General features: G+C 36.4%; 2 protein-coding genes across 2 annotated transcripts in view; one reads left to right on the top strand and one right to left on the bottom strand.

Annotated features, from left to right (window-relative positions):
- The window catches only part of LOC145291244 (116 kDa U5 small nuclear ribonucleoprotein component-like), a 109,210-nt gene extending 93,324 nt beyond the window's left edge, over window positions 1-15,886 (bottom strand). Inside the window, exons 1-2 of the mRNA XM_080136851.1 lie at window positions 15,800-15,886; window positions 1,201-1,337 (exon numbers count right to left, since the gene is read on the bottom strand). Coding sequence (XP_079992977.1) covers window positions 1,201-1,317 — 117 coding nt within the window. The 5' untranslated portion in view covers window positions 1,318-1,337; window positions 15,800-15,886. The remainder of the gene's footprint in view (window positions 1-1,200; window positions 1,338-15,799) is intronic.
- Window positions 15,887-16,041: 155 nt separating this feature from the next.
- Window positions 16,042-21,909, top strand: part of LOC145291243 (bifunctional 3'-5' exonuclease/ATP-dependent helicase WRN-like) — a 110,101-nt gene continuing 104,233 nt past the window's right edge. Inside the window, exons 1-2 of the mRNA XM_080136849.1 lie at window positions 16,042-16,297; window positions 19,379-19,789. Coding sequence (XP_079992975.1) covers window positions 19,418-19,789 — 372 coding nt within the window. The 5' untranslated portion in view covers window positions 16,042-16,297; window positions 19,379-19,417. The remainder of the gene's footprint in view (window positions 16,298-19,378; window positions 19,790-21,909) is intronic.

The raw sequence follows: 21,909 nt of genomic DNA, 5'->3' as shown, positions 1-21,909 counted from the left end.
TCTCAAGTGGTTGGAAATCATATATGTTACGTCTAATTTAGAAACAAGTTCTCGAACAGTTGTGCATGGATTGGCTTCAACTAGGGTTCTTAATTAATCCTTGTCAACATCCAATGACCCTCCATTACACTCATTATCTTCAAGACTCTCGTCGCCGCCACAAAATTTCTTAAACCACCATTGTGCTGTGCGTTCAGTAGAGATTCCTGGGCCAAACGCTTCATTGATATTGCAAGCTGTTTCAGCAGCTTTTCAGCCTAATTTAAACTGAAATAAGAAAATTGTGCGAATTTGTGTTTATTCCATCTTGTATTCAATGTTCTGAAAAGAAGACATAATTGTTTTAAAACAATTGTCATTTAAACGATTAGATAGAATGAAAAACACTCTTTAAAATGGTATATAAAGTAAAGATATTATGATGAAAATTTATTTGAAAATACATCATTTGAAATCAAAATTAAAAATTTCGCAAGACCTTTCTTATCAACCTAATACATGCGACTGTGGACCACATGTGAATTTAATATTCCCATGACACTTCTTCCGGTTCAACTCGTCAACGGTGAATACCATGTCTTATAATGATGTTCTAATGAGAGGTGAGAATGAGGTTCTGAGCTGAGAACCCTTCTCTTATCCTTGTCTCTGCAAAGAAGGTGGGCCTTCTCTACCATGCTAGAAAGTTACTTATGCCTGAGCATATCATGTACCTCTATAAGGCCACCATTCGACCATGCATGGAGTATTGTTGCCACATTTGGGCTGGTGCATCTGCTACTAGTCTCTCATTCTTAGACAGGGTTTAAAAGAGAGTCACCAACCTATTAGGTCCTGCACTGTTAGCCAGGCTTCAACCTCTGTCCCATCAATGAATTGTTGCATCCCTCTGCTTGTTTTACAAATATTTTAATGGTAGGTGCTCTGACGAATTCCAAGCCTTAGTTCCCCTTCGAGATAAATACCCTCAACAAGCAACAAAATCCCACCCCTGCACAGTAGAGATCCCTAGATGCCAGAAAATCTTCTACTCTTAATAGTTTCTTCCTTCCGACTACTAGACTATGGAATTCCCTTCCAGGTCCCTGCTTCCTGGTACTTTCGGTTGAATTCAAATTTCAAATCAGTCAGTTTCCTTTGGGACACCCTGTAAAAATAACAAGAATAATAATAATAATAAAAAAAAGCATAAAGACGTACATCAAGATTTCCACGTTCATCAATATCATCATCATCATCGTCGTCTTCATCTTCATCTTCACTTTCAAGATCTGGTCCGATGTAGTTTCCAAATTCATCATAAAGATCAGCATCCATGGTTTTGTTAATTTAACGTTCTGAGAACAAAAAAAAGAAGTCAAGTTAATGTAAATATATTCTGGCATCTAAAAGTAAGACGTGTGGGGTAAACTGTGAAACTAGCAGATTATTATACACTAGCGGGGGTACCCGGCGTTGCCCGAGTGTTTGTTTCCGGGACGGGGGGGGGGGGAGTTTTAAAAAATGTTATGGTAGGTAAGTAGGAAGGATCAAACCCGGAGTCATGAGTAAAAGTAGGAAAATAAAGTGTGAAAAAAAAAAAAACATCTGCAACGTTAACAGTTCGGCCACCAAGAAAAGTCCATTCCAGTTGTTTAGGAAAAAAAAAAAAAAAAAAAAAAAAACGACTACGGTAGGTCGGCGCGAACATGAAAATATAATGTGAATTGTCCAGCACGCTAATCACTACGCCACAGAGCACTGCAGCTTAGTTTAGTGATTTTAAATAACTTCACATGAAAGAACTACGAAGCCAAACCGGTGTTCTCTTCTCAACTGTTCCTTGTGAACGATCCCCAAACGGTGTTAAGTGGTGACAGGGGGAGGAGGAATTTATTAGAGAGAAAATATTTTACCACTTCCATTGATCTTAACCGATTTTAGCCGTGACTTCTCAGCAGAAAAAGTATAGAAATCTAAGATTATCGAGGAATTTGAGAAATAATAAGCCTATAACACACCTCAGACATTGTTCTGCTGTTTGTGCATATTATATTTGCATGAAATATCTTGATTTTTAATCCTATTAATGCCAAAATCAGACGGGAAAAAATGAGTTCATTTTATTTATATAGAGATTTATGAACACTGATGGAGAAATGAACTGATGGTAACTGACTGACACTGCCTTGACAGAACATACACGTGGACTAGCATTTAGAGGGGCGATGATGATGTGATTCAACATGGCCCCACTGACAATTTTCCGACTCCAAATGCTGTGGATTTTTTGTTCATCTTCTTATGACTGTATCATCATTTTCTTACGAGTGACCGTCAATGGGATCACACACGGGTCCATAAGTAGAAAAATAAAACAAAACACAATGCAAGAAAAACACAGATGTCGATGCTTCACATATATGTTGGTTGAAATCTGGATGTATGTGAAACTGTCTTCTACACGCTGAGGTCCACATTTATATCTACTGTCGAGGCTGTTTCCATCAGTTAATTGATTAATTCATCTCTGTCTGTTGATAGACTCTCAATCTGGTCCAAACTATGATCCATCTTCAGTGATGTTCAAACTCCAACTATCCACCTCGAAATTCAAACCTCAACTGACCAAGCATCCAAATAACCTGCCTCATCAAGTGTTGTTGCTATTGTTCAATCCTTACTTCCTTGTTCAGTCGTTTTGCTATCGCCATTCATCACATCCTAATTTAAATCTACCTTTATTTCTCTTTGTCTGCGTTAAGAACAATTTCCTATCCATTGTCTATTGATAAGTTCTTTTATTACTCGCTAAACCTACTTCATTTTCTTTTGTCATCTATCTTTTGTTATTTTCCAACAACCCACCCAGCACTCTATGAATATAAAAGAAAGAGTTCAACCGACATGTACGTAAAGCATTGGAATCTGTGTTTTCTTTTGTTTCACTTGTTTGATTTTATTTTTACTCGTGTGCTTATTTTGGCGGTTGCCCATGAATATAAGATGACAACATGGCCACAAGAACAGAAGATATAGCAGAAACCCGCAGTACATAATGTTGGAGTCGGTAACTTTTCGGTAGGGCCATGGGGTGTCACAATTATTGCCGTGCACCAGGATCAACCATGAAAGCAAAAAAAAAAAATAAGTTAAAAAAAAAGAAAGAGAGACACAAAAATCTTGCACAATTGATATCCACGACCATCAGATTGGGACCCTGGAAGATGCAGGATGTTTGATCAAAATCGACTTCAACGGAGAAAACTAGAGAAATTAAAAGGGCAGTGTAGTTCACATGCACCCGGAAAAGAAAAATGAAAAACTGAGCAGAAAGAAAAAGAAGGAACTACAAATTTTCACAGGCAAAAAAGCAGAAAGAAAAAGAAGGAACTACAAATTTTCACAGGCAAAAAAGCAGAAAGAAAAAGAAGGAACTACAAATTTTCACAGGCAAAAAAGCAGAAAGAAAAAGGAACTACAAATTTTCACAGGCAAAAAAGCAGAAAGAAAAAGAAGGAACTACAAATTTTCACAGGCAAAAAAGCAGAAAGACAAAGGGTGATCATTAGAGAGAGAAAAAACAACAGAATGAAGTAACAAAGAAAAAAAAAAACTGAAAGGAAAAATATACAAAGATAAGTCAGAGTGATTGTGATGTAATCAATCATTGAGGAGCTTTAGATTCCCCCAGGGGCCGAGTAACTATGCTAGATATCTAATCGTTCCCGGATGACAGCAGATAACCCGAGGATTTAAAATAGAGAATATAAATATATATATTTTATTTCATGTCAAAATAGATATTGTTTGAAACCAGAGAAATATATTTTGCAGTTAAAATTGATGACAGGAAACTTGGAGCATAATATTGTCTGGCCATGTCGGACATGATGACCTTAAGGTCATGGGAATTAATATGTCTGTAGATCTCAGATCCCAGATTCGGGAATTGCACACACGCAAAATTTTGGGGTTTTCCGATTTTGTGGCGAAATCTGATTAGCTAGGGAAATTTCCACCCCATCCACATACTTAACTATATATATTTTTTTTTTTTTTTTTACAAAGGCATCACCACATTATCAAGGCCCAGAGGCCACTCAAGGATAAGGGTTAAAGAGTGTACAGTAGAAATTGGTCAATATAGTAATCATTAGTAATGAAAATTTGGTAAATTTAATAACTTATATGGAACGGCTCATCAAGAACTTATTTACTTTAGACTTGAACACAACCATATTGTAGTCAGCCGGAAAGCAGGAAAACGGAAGACAATTCCACAGGCGTGCAGTTCTAAGAAAGAAGCTTTGTTCATGGAATCTACGTTTAGGTTTAGGCACAGATAAAGAGTGGGGGAAATTATTGATAGTGTTTACAGCTAGACGAGTGTTTCTTGTGAAAGTTTGGCGAGGGGGGACCATAGATTGAAGCTCAGTTGAACACTTTCCATGAAAATAACGATACATCAGAGAAACTCGCAACATCTCTTCTGTGAGATAGAGGTTGCAAGGAGGAGAAAAGGACATCTTCTACGAGGCTACGAAGTCTATTTTGAAATCTATCTGTCGCGTGAAAATTAGTCAGTTTCGAAGAGTTTCCGAAAGAGTTGTGCGCGAAACTCAAGGTAACCTGCTGTCCCCTGAAGACATGACTCCTGTCTGTGAAGAGAGTTTTGAAACTTTGAAAACTTATTAAGAACTGAATGATATTCGTAAAAATATTTGTACATAAGTTTGTGTAATTAATTCTGTAGAATAGAATTTCACGAATCTATTTTTCTTCCTGTCTGCTGCTTCGATATTCGCTTTCAGCATACAGGATTCAATGTAACAACCCTAGAGAAGGACCAGACGATCCGAGCCAAAGTTCCAGACAAAAAGGGGTCCTAGCTGAGCTTCATAAATGTGGGGTTACAGTGATTTTCTCTCTTTTTTTTAAAACTGTGCAAGAAAAAAATTGGCAAACATTTTTTCCCCATTTTGATGTAATATTTTTTTTTATTTTTGCTTCTTAAAAAAATTGATTACATGTGGGATTCACTGAGAGAGAGTGAGAGAGAGAGAGAGAGATTTACGGTAATAGTCGTGTTTTCAAGTATTGGCAACGATGGAGAGAAAAGGGGGAAGCCTCGTCTTATAGGAGAAAGAAAGATGGAGAGTAGGAGTGGAGCCACACACATCTGGGTAAACAAAAACTTGATTTTCATTTTTGTTGCAGTTTTATCTTCATTTTCACATTTAGTTATGCTTAAAAAGATATGGGAAATGAAGGCAGGATTTTGCTGTTTTTGTTTTTAAATGAAGGCAGAAGTTATCCTTTTTGTATATGTGTTTTTATTGATGATTTTCCTTTCGCTGTGGAAATCGATTTTGTCTCAAGTGGAGTGACTCCCCAACAGGCAGAGAGAAGAGCAGGGATAGGGTGTAACAGGTTAGTGCAGAGACCTTCACCAGGGCATCGTGCCCTGGAGGAGAGAAAGGGGCTCCAAAGGTAAGAATTAATTTGACAAATTTTGATGTCAGATAGAGTGATTTGTTTTAAAAGGATTGAGAAGTGATGGAGGCAGATTTTATGAAAGAGATATTCTGTGATGTAAGGAATCTCGTGAGGTCTCCATCTGTTGTAGGACCAAAGATTTGTCCTGCATCACATACTAAGGATAGGAGGCGGTAGTTAAGAAACATATTTGTCATGGTGATTTGACTAGGTCAAGGAAATTCAGCACCTTACAGATGCTAAACTTCTGACCGACCAACAATATGGATTTAGACAAGCCCGTTCCACAGCAGACATCCTCACTGTAATCTCTGAACGCATATACCATTCACTGGACAAAGCGGGAGAGGGCAGAGCGGTAGCTCTAGATATATCTAAGGCTTTTGACAGGGTATGGCATGTGGGTCTCCTCAGGAAGATTAGATCATACGGTATCACTGGTAGAATACTTAACATAATTAAATCCTTCTTAGATAAGAGAAAAATCCAGGTTGTCCTCGACGGTCATACATCTAAACAATATGATATAAATGCGGGCGTGCTCCAGGGATCTATCCTTGGACCTCTACTGTTCCTGATATTCATAAATGACCTCCCTGACAAAATTGCCTCTGAGATGGGTATATATGCTGATGACACCACACTCTATAACAGGCACGACATGAAAACAAATGAACATATATCTAAAGTAATGGCAGAAACACTAGAGAATGACCTCGAATCAGTAGTGGAATGTGGACAAAATTGGCCTTTTGGTCAAGATCAAAGTGTAGTATCTGTTCTTCAGATGCTGCACTTCTATTTCTTGTTCTCTTTCGGTGGAGGAGAAATCCTTCACGATTGAGACAATTTTTATTTTTGTACCTTTTCTCCACGTTAAAAAACGACCCTGGTGTCTAACTCTGTCCCGTGGGGAGGCATAGTAAATAGGTACATTCAATGCTGCCTAGACTAAACTGGTTTCATTCAATAATTACAAGAAACCTTCTCTACCACCTATAGCAATGGCCAACCACTCTTTATCTGAGAGTACGTCTTTCAAGCTCCTTGGCCTAACGTTCACAAGAAACATGAGTTGGAACAATTACATCGAGGGCTGCTGCAAGGAAGGTGGGCTCTCTCTACCGTGCTAGAAAACTACTAACACCCGAAAGTATCCTGTACCTCTATAAGGCCACCATTCGCCCATGTATGGAGTATTGTTGTCATATTTGGGCTGGTGTATCGGCTACTAGTCTCTCGCTCCTTGACAGGGTTCAAAAGCGAGTCGCAAATCTGATAGGCCCTAAACTGGCATCTAAGCTTCAGCCTTTGTCCCATCGACGAAACGTTGCATCCCTCTGCCTGTTCTACAAGTATTTTAATGGTGAATGCTCTGATGAACTGCAAGCACTTGTGCCCCCACGACGTGAACACCCTCGACAGACCCGACAAGCTGCAAAATCCCACCCCCACACTGTAGAGATCCCTAGATGTAAAAGATCTTTCTACTCCAGTAGTTTCTTCCCCAAAACCGCTAGACTTTGGAATTCCATTCCAGATCACTGCTTCCCCAACTGTACTGACATGCAGAAGTTCAAATGCAATGTGAACCAACATCTTGCTGCCCAAATCCCTACATAGTACCCCAGTAGTTATTTCCCCTGATAGTAGCCCCCTACACCAAAGTGGCAATGTGCCTTGTTTGGGGTGAAAATGTAATAAAAAAAAAAAGAAAAAAATTTAGCAGAAAATAAGGAGTTCTTGTGAGAGGCGGCAATAGAGGCATTCAGGATTGGTTGGTTATTTTTGTTTTACGGCATATCAACCCTTTTCAGGTTATTTAATGCTGAATCCAAACATTTTGAAGAAAATTCTTTTAATAGAATATATTTGTTGTTTTCAAATCAGTTTCTATTTAACCCATAGTTGGGACCCTAACAGGTACTACCACTCCGGGTCAGAGTGGATCTGGGAGCAATGGTAATTAAAGGATGGCTCCACACTCCCCAAAGCCCGCAAGCTGGGGCCTCACCACTGGATATAGTTTAAGGTCATATCCAGGACCGGCATTCAGGAAGTAGGATAGTCAGATAGTGATAGTGAAACTCTGCGAATAGGGTCTGTGTCCCCCACCTGGCATGGGATGTGCGATTGATTCTACAACCTAAGGGCAGATGAGGAATAACTAAGAAGGATGCCTTTAGATATATAGAGTATCGATGTGTGAGATGCATCCGAAACATGGATAAATGCAGAGCAGATTGGGTGAAATTTTAATGTTTGGAGACTGTGTAACTGGTGAGAAATAAGGTTGACTCAATGGGGTGATTGTGTTGAGGTAAGTCACGAACTTTAAGATTTTAATGTGCTTTTTTTTTTTTTTTTAAACGATAGACGTGGGAGGAAAAGTAAGATTCAGAGAAGCAGGTCGATGATTTGTGCGAAGGAAGAGAGGACTCTCATAAAAAGGACAATCATATTGAAAAAGAAAAGAAACTTGTAAGGAAAAAAAACTTATTAAATATTGTAATTCATGCATTGGTTGCTGTGAAGACTGCTTCAGTTTTTCTGTGTTAAACTGCGCAAGGACGATTGTCAAAAAAAAAAAAAAAGAAGACAATCAGAAAGAAAGAGCAGAGAGTAATAATTGTTATATGTTGTGATTGTATTTTTCACGGTGTGGGTCTTATTGTGTTCATTTATATGGTTGTTTTGGTGTTGCTAAAAAATGTGGGATGTGGTTAAAATTTCTATTTTTTTTGTTTGATGTGGGGTGGGGGTACAGAAATAACGGAATGCCTGTTTATATAGAAGGTGGTTGAAAATCCTTCTGTGGGAAGGGAATTAAAATTACACTTTTTTTTTGGGGGGGGGGGGTATAAAATGGCAGAATGCCCGTTTAAATAGAAGGTGTTTGAAAGTCCTGCGGGAGGTGGTTAAAATTCCTTATTTTGTTTTGTTTTTCTTCTACCTTGATGGAGGGGCAAGGTTTATTTCTGATATGAGAAATATTAACCAGTTGGCAGGGGGTTTTGCTTTGTTGTTCTTGCTTTTACATTGACTGTCATGTCTATGTACATAATTAATGTTGATATGACTTTTGTTTTTGTAATTTATGTAATAAATGACAAGTTGGGCATGGGAGGTGTGTGATACAATAAGTACCCCCACCCTTAAGTGTAAGGATGTAAAAAAAGAAATAGGAAATAGAATTTATTACTAGACAATAGACAGAAAGTATATGGTTCATTATGTATGATACCGAAATAGCGTTTCTTTCCTGAATATTGATTTAAAAGGGTTGGTTACTCTGCCTCCAACACTATTACCTGTGTCTCTTTTGCATGACAAACATAAATCCTTACAAACCTGAATCCTACCCTAATTCCTGTATATCCTAATGTATACTAATACGATATTCTTGTAGGTAAGATCATCTCTTTTGATCCAACTGGTCAAAACCCATTGCCCTTCTTCCCAAGCAGCTAAAAAATCATATACATCACACTTTGCACGTCCCATGGGAGAGGGAATTTCTCTTTCGGTTCTTAACCATAGAAGGCAGAAATTTCAAAATCGATACTAAACATCTATACTAATCTATATTAGTAGACATGCATTATCCACAATATATACCTATACTCCATAGATTATCTATAATATATACCTATACTCCATAGATTATCTATAATATATACCTATACTCCATAGATTATCTATAATATATACCTATACTCCATAGATTATCTATAATGTATACCTATACTCCATAGATTATCCATAATATATACCTATATTCCATAGATTATCTATAATATATACCTATACTCCATAGATTATCGATAATATATACCTATACTCCATAGATTATCTATAATATATACCTATACTCCATAGATTAACCATAAGATGAATACTTATTAGCCATAGTTTTGAACTTATACCTAAAGTAGAAATTCTATATTTTTCTTCCCCTTAGATAGGCAAAAATACTGGTAATTGTCTCTACATGAAAACTAAAATCTGAAGTTTGAAGCTCATTTTGAATCGTACCCCAACTCCTTATACTTTTTCCAATGTATTTATTAATCCACAAACCATATTTAAATCCTTGTTTAACTTCAGTAGATGCTAACCTACACACCCTACTCATACATACTCCCAAACCTCATAACATGTGAATAACCACATCTTCAAATCTTAATCTTATTCTGAGGAGTGTAACTTCATAGCAGGTACTGTCTTTGATACTAACTCGATTAATCCTAGCTACCCTTGCGAGGGGTAGAAATACCTGGCCTTGAAACCAAGTGCGGGGCTAACCTTCTCAGTGCTGATGGACCCGTAGATCTTGACAGGTCATCCATCTAGAAGAAGGAAAACTCTGATGTAAAATCTGTGCCACTGACCTTATACACCTTGGCACCAAACGGAGAGGGAGGCCTGCTCAGTGCTGGTTGATAACCTCCCTAGATCTAATTACTGGTTTGCAAACCTAAACTGCTTAAGGAGTAGGTAGGCTCTGCCTATTGCACAGTTTCCATAGTCTTTCTTTGCCTATTAGCCAGGAGCAGAAGTGCGATAACAGGGACTCATTAGAGATGCTCAATGCTTGGCCTTGTTTCCTGACTAGGGCAATAAACGCTGTCCCCCACAACTGCCTCATTCTCTCTCCCTAAAACTGGGCATCTTAGGAGTACTTGTTTATCATATATGCTAACATGATTGGACTAGGCCACTCTTGTCTGACAGGCTTGAGGGTACTGATTTGACAAGTTTCTCTAGCTGTTGGATTCCGACTGACAGTACAGGACCCTAATACTTTAGTAGTGCTTAAAGTGACTGCTCAATCATTAGTTGTATGATATTGAAATGGTTGTAGTGCCATGTTGTGCATAGAAAGGAACCCTGCACTCATCTCCGGTGGATATCCCCGAGGTTACATTTCTGTGGACGAGGAGTCGGTTGATGGTCTACTTGTATTGCATGATAGTGGCAATGCACATCTACTTTGCCTAGCATCTCACCTGTTTAAACTATAAAAATGACAGTTCAATCCAAAATAACGATCAAACCAGACACACAAACAACAATTTGACTCCTCCTTGAGGCTGACATTCATAATTATCCGTCGACTTAGAACTAACCTAAACGATGTAGAATCATTTCTCCTAGCAAACTCCCTGGATATCTTAGCACTAAGTGAAACTAACTTACCTGCTTCCATCCCTTCTAACATCTTTAACATGTCTGTTTATCTCTCACTTTGTTGTAAGGACTCTGATACACACATGCAGGACTTGGAGTCTATATTCGTGACATACTCCCTATATAGGGAATCTAAACTAAAATCAGACGACCAGGCCTTCATGTGCTTTAGACTAGTTTTACAACATAGCGTTAGCTACTTATATTTTCTTTATCACTCTCCCTCAACTCAAGACTGTACCCTAATCAATCATGTTTCTTACAGTATAGATGTAGGCACTCTCCCTAGACACTAGCACCCAAATACATGTATTTGGTGACTTTACTTCTCTAACTACAATGACACAGTTGGTAGCATCACACAGAACTTTTCTATATCCCATTCCTTGACACAGACAGTAACATTCCTTACCCATCTCCCAGATCGTCAGTACTATCAAGCCTCACTTCTGGACCTATTTCTGACTACAGTTCCTGAGGATTGCATAAGAAATGCCCATTGCCCTATTGAGAATTCTGATCATGCTGTGATAATGATAGACATCACACTAAACTCTCAACTGCAAGTTACAGAGTCACTTTTCAAAGCGACAAGGTATACAATAAGACTGACTGGGATGCCATCAAGGATCACATTAGAGATGCTCCACAGGGAAATATCCGTTGTCCCCCTGCTGAAAAGTGCGCGAATGAGACCACTGAATGGTTCAAAGCAGCAATTGAAGCACACGTTCCCACACCTAAGTTCTATAGCAAACTCCACTCTCCCCAGTGGTTTACTTCTACTTGCACAGCTGCCATTACTCAAAGGCAGCATGCATACCACAGATTTATCCAACATAAATTCAGTACAAATAGACAAGCTAGAAGTAATTGTAAGAAAGAAATAGCCACAGTCAAGAGAGCTCCGAACCCACCAGAAAATGCACTGAAGCACAGAAATTAGGAACTTGTGACTTCTGAAAAATCTATAACAGTGTAGTAAATAATGGGAAATCAACAATTCCTCCACTATCTGACAATCTTGAAGTTGTTTGCATGGCAACCAAGAAGGCTAGTCTACTTGCCTGTCAGTTTGCATTCAACTCTAGCTAGGACCCAGCAAACCATTCCCTCCCTGATTTTCCTCTGCAGACAGAAACCACACCAGATGGTCTGAAACCACCCCTTATCAAGTACTACCTCCGGTTGGAAATAGTTGGTGCACAAAAATTTTCAGTTTGGTCGGAAATACTTGGTGCATACAAGTTTCAAGTTTTATAAGGCAGTACTTTTGAAAGGAAATACAAGTTAACTAAATAATTATACTTAATTAAATTGACAATTGATTGTACGTACTTTCTTACAATGTATGATTTAATAAATATACAAAAAATAATGCAAAAAGCTAAAACATATAACTATTTATTTGTGTTAATTTACTTTTCAATTCTTCTGATATCAAAATTGAAGTGGAAAGTTTTCTTTTTCTTTCTAGCTGTGCTTTTGACATATACTGAAGCCTGTAATTGTTGCCACCATCAGCCAAAATTATTTGTTCCATTGTCTCCTGCAATGTCAGGAAAATGTTGTTCAACTTTGATTTTTCTAATTCTTGAAAACTGGTTTCAACTGTTTCAATTAATTCATCAATATTCTTTGGAGCCTTTTGGTGTTGAATGGATTGGATTGGATTGTATTGAAGTAACCTAGGTCAAGCACATTCAGATCCGGACTGTTTGCAGGCTGGTTAACCAGTTCAATGTTCAGCCCTAATCTCTCCGATTCTTGTTTGAACACCGAGTCCATTGGATGTACGCGTGGCTTAGCATTGTCTTGTTGAATTATGATTCGTTGTGCAATGGATCCACTTGGCCATTTGTTCCGTGTGGAAACAAGGACCTTTTCAACAAGGAATTCACAAATCTGAATTTTTGATTGTATCCATGACTTTAGTTACCATTGTTGAGCAAGCCTGTTTCTGCTGTTATGTTTAGCCGCCTCTTGTTTGTCAAAGTAACATTTGCGATGTGGATTCCAATGGGGTCAAGCCACGGTAGCAAGAAACATTACCTTTGTAATGAAACGCTTGTTTTTAGTGGTTCTTGAAGAGTCATGTTTGTCTTTGCCTAAATAAAATTTCCTTGCATTTTACGTCATATCTCATCAATATGTATGACATCAAACATTTCTCTAAAAGTTCCTCGATTTAAATCCAACTGCGAACGGCAAAAATCAATGCTACATTTCATCTTTTCTATCGTGAGAAGCGGTTTTATAGCATTTGAATGTGCCCGAATTTCACCATCTTTCATCCTTGTAATTAACGTTGTCTTAGGTATTTCACATGCTTGAGCAGTAGACCTCAAAGTGGTTCTTTTTCTCAAGGGAATGGTGTTGATTTCTGCTAACTGTGAACTATAGTCTTTCTTTTTTTCGGCCACAGAGAAAGTTACGGCTCAAAGAATCTATTGGCACCGATATATCGGACGAACTGTCTAGTGCTCGTGACCAAATTCTGCCTACAGTATTTCTTCCTATACCGAATTTTGTGGTAACGTCTTTAATTGCACCTCGTTCTAGGATGCGCCCTTTAGACCTTTGTAGCAACGCTTGCAGAACTGCTGTTTGTCTTGAATTTCTCAATTCTCTCTTATCACTTCTGTTTTTACCTTCCACATTGACATCAACTACATTTTCCATATTTATATAGCCACTGCGGTATTTTTAAAAATAGATAATATAACAGTCAACAAAGTAATGTGCATAGATTAAACTTTAAATAACTTTTACAACGAAAACTGTTCTTTTTCAATTAAGCACGCTCTAAAGTACTACCAGTTACCCCCTAAAACATTGAAATGGTGCGCGACAAAACCTAAACGTGGACAGTTTTAATTCTGCACCAACTATCTATTTCAGACCGGAGGTAGTACATAATATCATAAAACACCTAGACACCTCAAAAGCATGTGGACTTGATCATATCCTAGCTGTACTATTAAAAAAATGCTCTGCCGAAGTTGCTCCAATTCTCTCTAAACTTTTTAACAAATGCCTTAATGAATCTTGCTTTCCTGACTGTAGGAAAACCGCTTCTATGGTACCAGTTTGCAAGAATTGTAGCAAAAGAACTGATCTATTAAATTATCACTCCATTAGTCTTCTCCCTCTTTTCTCCAAAATATTTGAGTCCATAATTAGTAAAGCTCTAGTCCACCACCTCACAGCTGCTAAACTTCTGTCTGACCAACTGTATGGATTTAGACAAGCCCATCCTACTACAGATATTCTAACTGTAATCTCTGAACGTATATACAATGCACCCGATAAAGCAGGAGAGGCTAGAGCAATAGCCCTAGATATATCTAAGGCCTTTGACAGGGTATGGCACGATGGTTTTCTCATGAAAATCAGATTCTATGGTATTACTGGACGAATACTTAACATAATTAAATCCTTCTTAAGTAAGAAAAGAATCCAAGTTGTCCTTGATGATTGTACATCAAAACAATATGATATAAATGCCGCGGGTCGATCCTTGAACCTTTATTATTCCTGATATTCATAAATGATCTCCCTGATAAAATTGTCACTGAGATGGGTATATTTGCTAACGATACTACGCTCTATAACAGATACAAGGGGAACACTAATGAACACATATCCAAGGCAATGGCAAAAACCTTAGAGGAAGTACTCTGGTCTATGGTGGAATAGAGGACAAAAATGGATGGTCACATTTAATGCTGCCAAAACTAAGCTTCTTTCCTTTAATAACTACAAGAAACTTCTCAACCACTAACAGCCATAACTAATGATACATTACCTGAAAGTAGTTCCTTCAAATTCCTTGGCTTAACATTCATGAGGCACATGAGTTGAAACAGATACATTGAGTGCATTGCCAAGGCTGCTGCAAAGGAGATGGGTTCTCTCTACCATGCTAGAAAGTTACTTATGCCTGAAAGTATCCTGTACCTTTACAAGGCCACCATTCGCCCATGTATGGAGTATTGTTGTCATATTTGGGCTGGTGCATCTGCTACTAGTCTCTTCCTCTTAGACAGGATTCAAAAGAGAGTTGCCAACCTAATAGGTTCTTCACTATCAGCTCAGCTTCAACCGCTGTCCCATCGATGAAATGTTGCATCCCTCTACCTGTTTTACAAGTACTTTAATAGTAGATGCTCCGACGAACTACAGGCCCTAAGACATAAATACCCCCGACAAGCAGCAAAATCCCACCCCTACAGGGGCCCTACACAGTAGAGATCTCTAGATGTAAGAAAGCCTTCTACTCTAACAGTTCTTTCCCTAGGACTGCTAGACTTTGGAATCCCCTTCCGGGTTCCTGTTTCCCGTCTGTACTGATATGCAGAAATTTAAATGTAATGTAAACAGACATCTTGCTGCTCAGCTCCCTCACATAGTACACCTACAAATTATGTCCCAGGAGTACATCAAAGTAGCACTATGTAATGCAATTTATAAAAAAAAATAAATAAATAAAAGAGAAGCTATTCTTTACATGAGAGGGGTCATTGGAAAAACCTCAAATTCACTTAAATTTTTTTATTATTATCATTATTTTTGAAAATAAAACGCGATTTTTGGTGTAAGGTATTTTCTTTCAGTCACTGGTGGTGGTGTGGTGTACGTACATCATAAAGATGCTACGATTTTTTTTATAGTGGGGGTGGGGGTCTGGACAAACACCCAAACTAAAGTGAGTTTATAGTTTGAAGACGGGAATGATTCTATAAAAATACCAATATAATTACCTGTTTATATAAAGGAAACAATTTGAAAATTAAACTCTATCCTTAGTAAAATATTACACACAGATTTATATATATTGAAAACAAAAGGTTGCTTCCAAAAGATCAAACAATTTAAGTAAAAAAAAAGCACTTTAAAAGGAGTTTAAAAAGTAAACACAGAAAAGGTTAAATAAGAGTAACACGCGGCCACGCACAAAACAATGGCGGCTAGGAATGATCAGGCCATGTGAGTTTAAAGATGTTACTTTTAGATTTAAAAAAAAAAAAAAAAAAAAAAACGTTATATCAGCTTTTAAGTGTTCACGAGGGGAAATAATTAGTTTATGTAAATATACAAAAATTAAATGAATGATAAGATTTGAACAAACCTTTCTAAAGAGAATAAACCGGTTATTTGCAACGTTCACCGGACGATATCGGCTAGATTTCGCTATAATGATAGATTCGTAACTAGTACTCTGGTAAACTTAAAATACGAATAACCAACAAAATACATCAAATAAATTATGTTAAAATTTTTAATACGAATTTATGTAATCAAATAACTAATAAAACATAGAATATTAACATTATCACTTATAATATTTAATTTTACTGAGTTTTCGTATTCTTGGGTTGATGCAAAATCTTAACGAATCCCATGTACATTTATATAATACATTTCAACATATTTCAGTTTTATTGCTAAGGAAATAAAGATTTTTTACCGGAAAAATTATAAATAGATTTTTTTATATATTGGTTTATTTTCTTCTGTTTTAACTGTTAATTAATTTTCTATATCTTTACTTTGCTTTCCTTTGGTGGTATTTTAAAGGTGGCGGCAATTTCCACTTTTATATCCACCATAACATGGCCGCTTTAAGGTTTGTATTCATTCATTTTGTGGTTTTGTGTTATTTCTTATATTTTGCGTTTTTGTTTACCTTCAAAAAAGTTAAACACATTTAATTTTATATAAAGAAAAAAAAAAGGTGCTTATGCACTTATGTTACCGTGCTATTTTTAAAAAATAGATTTCAAGTTTTACAATATCTTTTTTATTAAATTGTTAGGTGGAAGTAAATACAGAATAATTACAAAACACCCTCCCCTCCCATGTTAAGAATGGCTTTCTAAATAATAACGTTATTATATCAGTACGATAATATAAGTGCATAAGTACCATAAAAACATATTTATACATCTTCAAAAAAAAAAAAAAAAAAATGACCCCATATCGTCTGTAATTAAATGGAAATTGTTAGAACTGTACGGACACAAAAAGAATGAATCTTTTCATATGACATATTTTGGTGAACGGACAACTTCAGTTAAAAATGAACGACCTTTTCCCCCAACGTACCCTTTTGGCCTTGTGTCACATTTTATGTATATTTAATTAGATGTAAACAAATATGACAAAAGATCAACAGTTGTCAGTTGGTGAAACAAATTATGTTTAGAACAAATGGGGAAAGCCTGGGATGTAAAAAAAAATTAAAAAAAACAAACAAACAAAAAACCCCTACTAATATGAGGTTACTGAAAACGTTAACAGTTTATTCAGAGACGGAAACTGTTGTAAAGATCGTTCTGCAACGTATGAAGAAGAATTTTTGGGTGCTTATTCAGATTGGCACTTATAGCAATAAACAAAAATTGAGCTTGTTTACATATAGACTTGACAGATCGATTATATTTTTTTACTATATGGTTATAAGTAGGTACGGGCAAAATTGGCGGAAAAAATTGGGGGGGGGGGCGTAGTTTTGTAAGCGGGTTTATCATAATTTTTTTTGTAGGCTTCCGACTATTTTTTTTTTTTTTTTTTTTTTTGTATTTGAAAGATTAAAGCCTAAAGTTAATTTCCAAAAGGAAAAAAATATTTATACTCGTGAAAAAGAAAAAGAAAAAAAGTTATAGTGAAAAATGTTTTCACGGCGATGTTCGGAAACTGACAAATTCAGATAAATTTTCAAATTAAATAAAATTCATTGTAAAAATCCCTCCGCTAAGTAAGTGAGAAAAAGAACAGTTTTCTTCTTTACATGAAAAACACATTTAATTACCTCAGTCACCGTTTCACAAAGAAAACAACCCTTTCTGTTCATTTATTTACCTTTGTGTAATTACCTTATTGTTGTTGTTTAAAAAATAAATGCGATGCATTTAAATCAGAAGGAGGTGTCATTCGTTTCATTCTTTTTTTTATTATTTGTTTAGGGCGGGGAAATTTAATCTCACTTAAATTTCTGACCCCCCACTACAAAACTCAAACTGGCTTCTGTGGCCAAAAAGTACGGAATCAGTTATTCAACAGCAGCAAAATTCTCAAGAAAGAAGACGATCTCAGGCAAATGAATGGAAACATTAATCGTAAACAAAAGCACCAATTTGTGCACAAGAACATTAATGAAGCGCTTACACAATGGTTTATGCAAACATGTGCTCATGTAGCTACCGTCACCAATCACATTATCAGGCAGAAAGCATCACAACTGGTTGATTTTGAACCGAGCAATGGTTGGCTCATGCGCTGGAAGCAGGCCAACAATGTTTCATTCAAAAAATTGTACAGTGAATCAACTTTAGCAGATCACAGTTCTTCCAATGAATGGGTGACAAACGTTTTGCCGCAACTTTTTCGTGGATATGATCCAAAAGATGTTTGGAACTGTGATAAAACGGGACTTTTCTACATAGCCATGCCATCTGGATCTTTGCGATTTGCCAGCGACGAACAGTCAAGTGGGACAAAAGTTCCCAAAGACTGATTCACGATGCTTCAGTTCACAAACATGGGCAGCAGTGAAAAGCAAGCTGTAGTTGTTGGTAAGTCGGCAAAACTATGCTGCATTAAAAATGTTAAAATTCTGCCGTTTTCTTACTTGTACATGTACGGCATAATATTGATGGCAAGTTGAGGGATCTGTTACTTAGTTTGCTTATGTTATGCATGCAAATCTGAGATACATAAAACTGAATTAGCACATTTTAACAAAGTGATATTTTCAATTTTCTGTTTTTTTTTGTTTTTGTTTTTTTAACTTGGAAGGTAACTGTATATCAAGGACTGGAGGTCACTTAAAGATAAGGGTCAAATATTAGGCAGATGACGAGACAACAAGATCAGTCACGGTGGAACATGGGTAGGGCTAAATTATTTAAATGGATGACTCAATAGGAGTTTATTCACATTAGACTTGAAGACAACCATGTTATAGTCAGCCGGGAAGCAGACAAAGAAAATGCTGATGTGTATTACATTTACTTTCATTATTAATGCAACACGTATCAGAATCGCATATAATTTCTCTTATTATATATTAACAGGGCAAAAGTGTAACATATTTCGGTACTCATGCATTTATGTTACTGTGCTGAAATATTATTTTTTTAAGCCTTTCTTAACATGGGGAGGGTGTTATGTGGCTATTCTGTACTTCCCCTAACAATTTAATAAAAAAAAAAGATCTTGTGAAACTTGAATTTAATCTGAAAATGCTATTTAAAAAAATAACACGGTAACATAAGTGCATAAGCACACATATTTCTATTAAAACTTCTATCTACCTCTCTCTATCTCTCTTTCCCTTTCCTCCATTTATTCCCCCCTCTTTTTCCTTTATCCAGTTCATTTCCTCTCTGTACGTACATGCACGCAGACAACTCTTTGTTTATATAATAGATTCCGCGGAGAATGAACCAGTATTTTATTTCCAAATTATTACATAAAATGGCTAAAAAACCGCCGTCTCCTCAGCAGAACCTGGCCCAGTTGACCCTCAAAGAATAAATTTTTTTTTTTTGATTTTTAGATGTTATTCATCCGAACCAACGCTGATCAAGAATATGTCAACTTTGAGGGTGTTTGTTTTGTAGTTCTTTTTGATTTTAGCTGAACATGAAAACCTGTACAAGTGACCTTTTATATAATAGATTTTATTTTTTTTCCTTTTTTAAAGGTGCTTGAAAAATATCACTTGAATCCACCAAAGCCTATCATGAATTTATCTGTGAAGAAGAGTATAGACCAACTTCAGAAGTCAGTTCAAGAACTATTGACCAATTTTGAAACTGCTTCTGAAAAACATCTTCAAAGTGTTTGTCAGAATAAACATCTTCCTGAACTTTTACAGGATTCATTAATTTGCGTCAATGATCTGAACAAGCTGTTTAAAATTTCTAAAAAACATACAGAAGAACAAAATAAAGTAAATGAGCGGACGAAGACGATTCTCCCGAAATCCGTGGCCGTAGAAGACGCAGAACTTGATTCTGTGATTGATTTGGTTGATTACCCACCAGACATTCCTGACGAGATGGAAAATGATATGAGCTTTGATTTGGATCTCGAAGAAGAATTACAACACGAGGTAAGATGGAATTGTAAAATACAAAATAAATAAAACAAAAAAAATGTTTGTATTATTTGGCTTATTGAAACTACTATTCTCATCTTCAGTGTGATTTTTACAACATTTCAGCCGACGTAACCTCTGACCTTCTTCAAGTGTATCTTGTCGAATTTGAGAATCTGCATGGAATCTCAAACAGAACCCTTTATTTAATCCATGGAGTTAACTTGCTCTCGTTCCATCAGCCATGACAGAGTAGAAGTCCTAAGTAATTTGCAATTGTATTTTAATTATCGCTTACACAGAGGGTTGAGCCTTCTACCTCCAGAAGAGTGTAATTTATAACTGAATTGCACTAAGCACTTTATCCAATGCATTAAGAGTCCTTGTCTGACAGAGTGAAAGCAAGGGTTTTATTCAAAATTCTATGCAGATTGCTGAATTTGACAAAGATTCTCGAGTTTGACAAGATACTTTTGAAGAAGGTCGGAGGTTTCATCAGCCGAAACTTTGTGAAATTAACACTCAAAATGAGGATAGTAATCCAAATAATAAAAATTATCAATCCTCATCTAAAAAATTCAGGAATATAATATCAAATCTGTAGAAACTTGAATTAATAAAAAAAAAAATGTTAGTAATTTAGGAGAATTTCATCTGTATATTGATATTATTTCTATCAAATTAATCTCTGCCTTCATTAACCTCTTCCAAGTCTGGAAGTAAGAAACAATTTTTCATTCCCGCTTTTATTACAAACTAGCCTGGGTGCTCGGCGTTGTCCGGGTGCTTGGAGGTGTGTGTGTTGAGCAAAAAAGAAAAAGTGGTAGTAGGCAGGCTCAAACCCGTACTGCGAAGGAAGAAAAGAATGTGAAAAAAAAACTTGGCGTCTTAGCTATTGCGTCCATCGCCAAACAGGAAGTGGCAAAGGTTTAAATTAAGGCTTGTCAATCGAAAAGAGGGGATAACTTTCGGAATATCGGTTAAAAAATCGACCCCTTCTTGTAGAAAACTGCCCAGTTGAGAGTGAAGGAATTAATGTTTTTGGCTAATTTTTTTATATTTGTCGTCCGAGATGTCAAGCTCCAAAATAATACTGATCTCGTGAAAATCTGTCACCTCTGTTAAAAGTTTTAGGCAGACATACATGCATACAAACATACATACATACATACATACATTTTAAACAGACAGGTGAGATTTATATTATAGACTAGCGCGGGTACCCGGCGTTGCCCGGGTGTTTGTAGAATACCTGTTTACTTAGAAATTAGCGGAAACCGTGTTTAATAAAAAAACCTTTTCGAATATAGTTGTAAGTAAAAAAAAAAAAAAAGGAATCAATGACTTGATTATAATTGGTAAAAACTATGTATAAAGCATTTATAATAAAAATAACTAAATTATTCAAAATAAAACATACTTATTACCTGTTTACTTGGTCTTTTGGCTAAGATGAAAGTGTAGTATCTTAGAATTCTCTCTCTCTGTCTCTCCATCTCTCTCTCTTTTCGTCTTACAAAAATAAATTCTTGAAACTAAAAATTTATTACCTGTTTACATGGTCTTTTGGCTAAGATCAAAGTGTTGTATATGTTCCTAGAATTCCAGCGGTGTCATCTTTCGTAGAAACAAACGTTACTCGAAAAACAAATACAATCACTCTTATTAGTTTACATTTTAAAACACAGTTCTTGTCTAGACATCTCTCTCTCTTTCTCTATCTGTTGTTGTTGTGTGTGTGTGTGTCTCTCTCTCTCTATCTCCCTCTCCCTCTCTATCTGTCTGTCTCTTCATCTTCCTTACTCTAAAGAGTGATAAAAAAAAAAGAATATGAAGTAATGCTAAAAACATTGATCGTTCATAATTTTTTAAGCGTATTATTTTTTGCTTTACTTCACATTTTTTATGATTCAGCATGTAGCGTTTATTAAATTACGTATTTCGTTTCCTGTCTAGACATCTCTATATGTCTGTCTCTCTCTCTCTCTTTCTGTTTGTGTATGTGTCTCTCTCTCTCTCTCTCTCCCTTCGTCTTCCTTACTCTAAAGAGTGTTACTAAAAAAGAAAATGGTGTCTGGCTGTTTTTTATTTTTTGTAAAAACTTTGATTGTTAATATTTTTTGTAAGCGTTTTTT

This window comes from Euprymna scolopes, chromosome 12 (genome assembly GCF_053919585.1).
Source record: "Euprymna scolopes isolate OS-2025 chromosome 12, ASM5391958v1, whole genome shotgun sequence".
NCBI classification, from domain to species: Eukaryota; Metazoa; Mollusca; class Cephalopoda; order Sepiida; family Sepiolidae; genus Euprymna; species Euprymna scolopes.
This window is presented reverse-complemented; position numbering and strand designations above follow the sequence as displayed.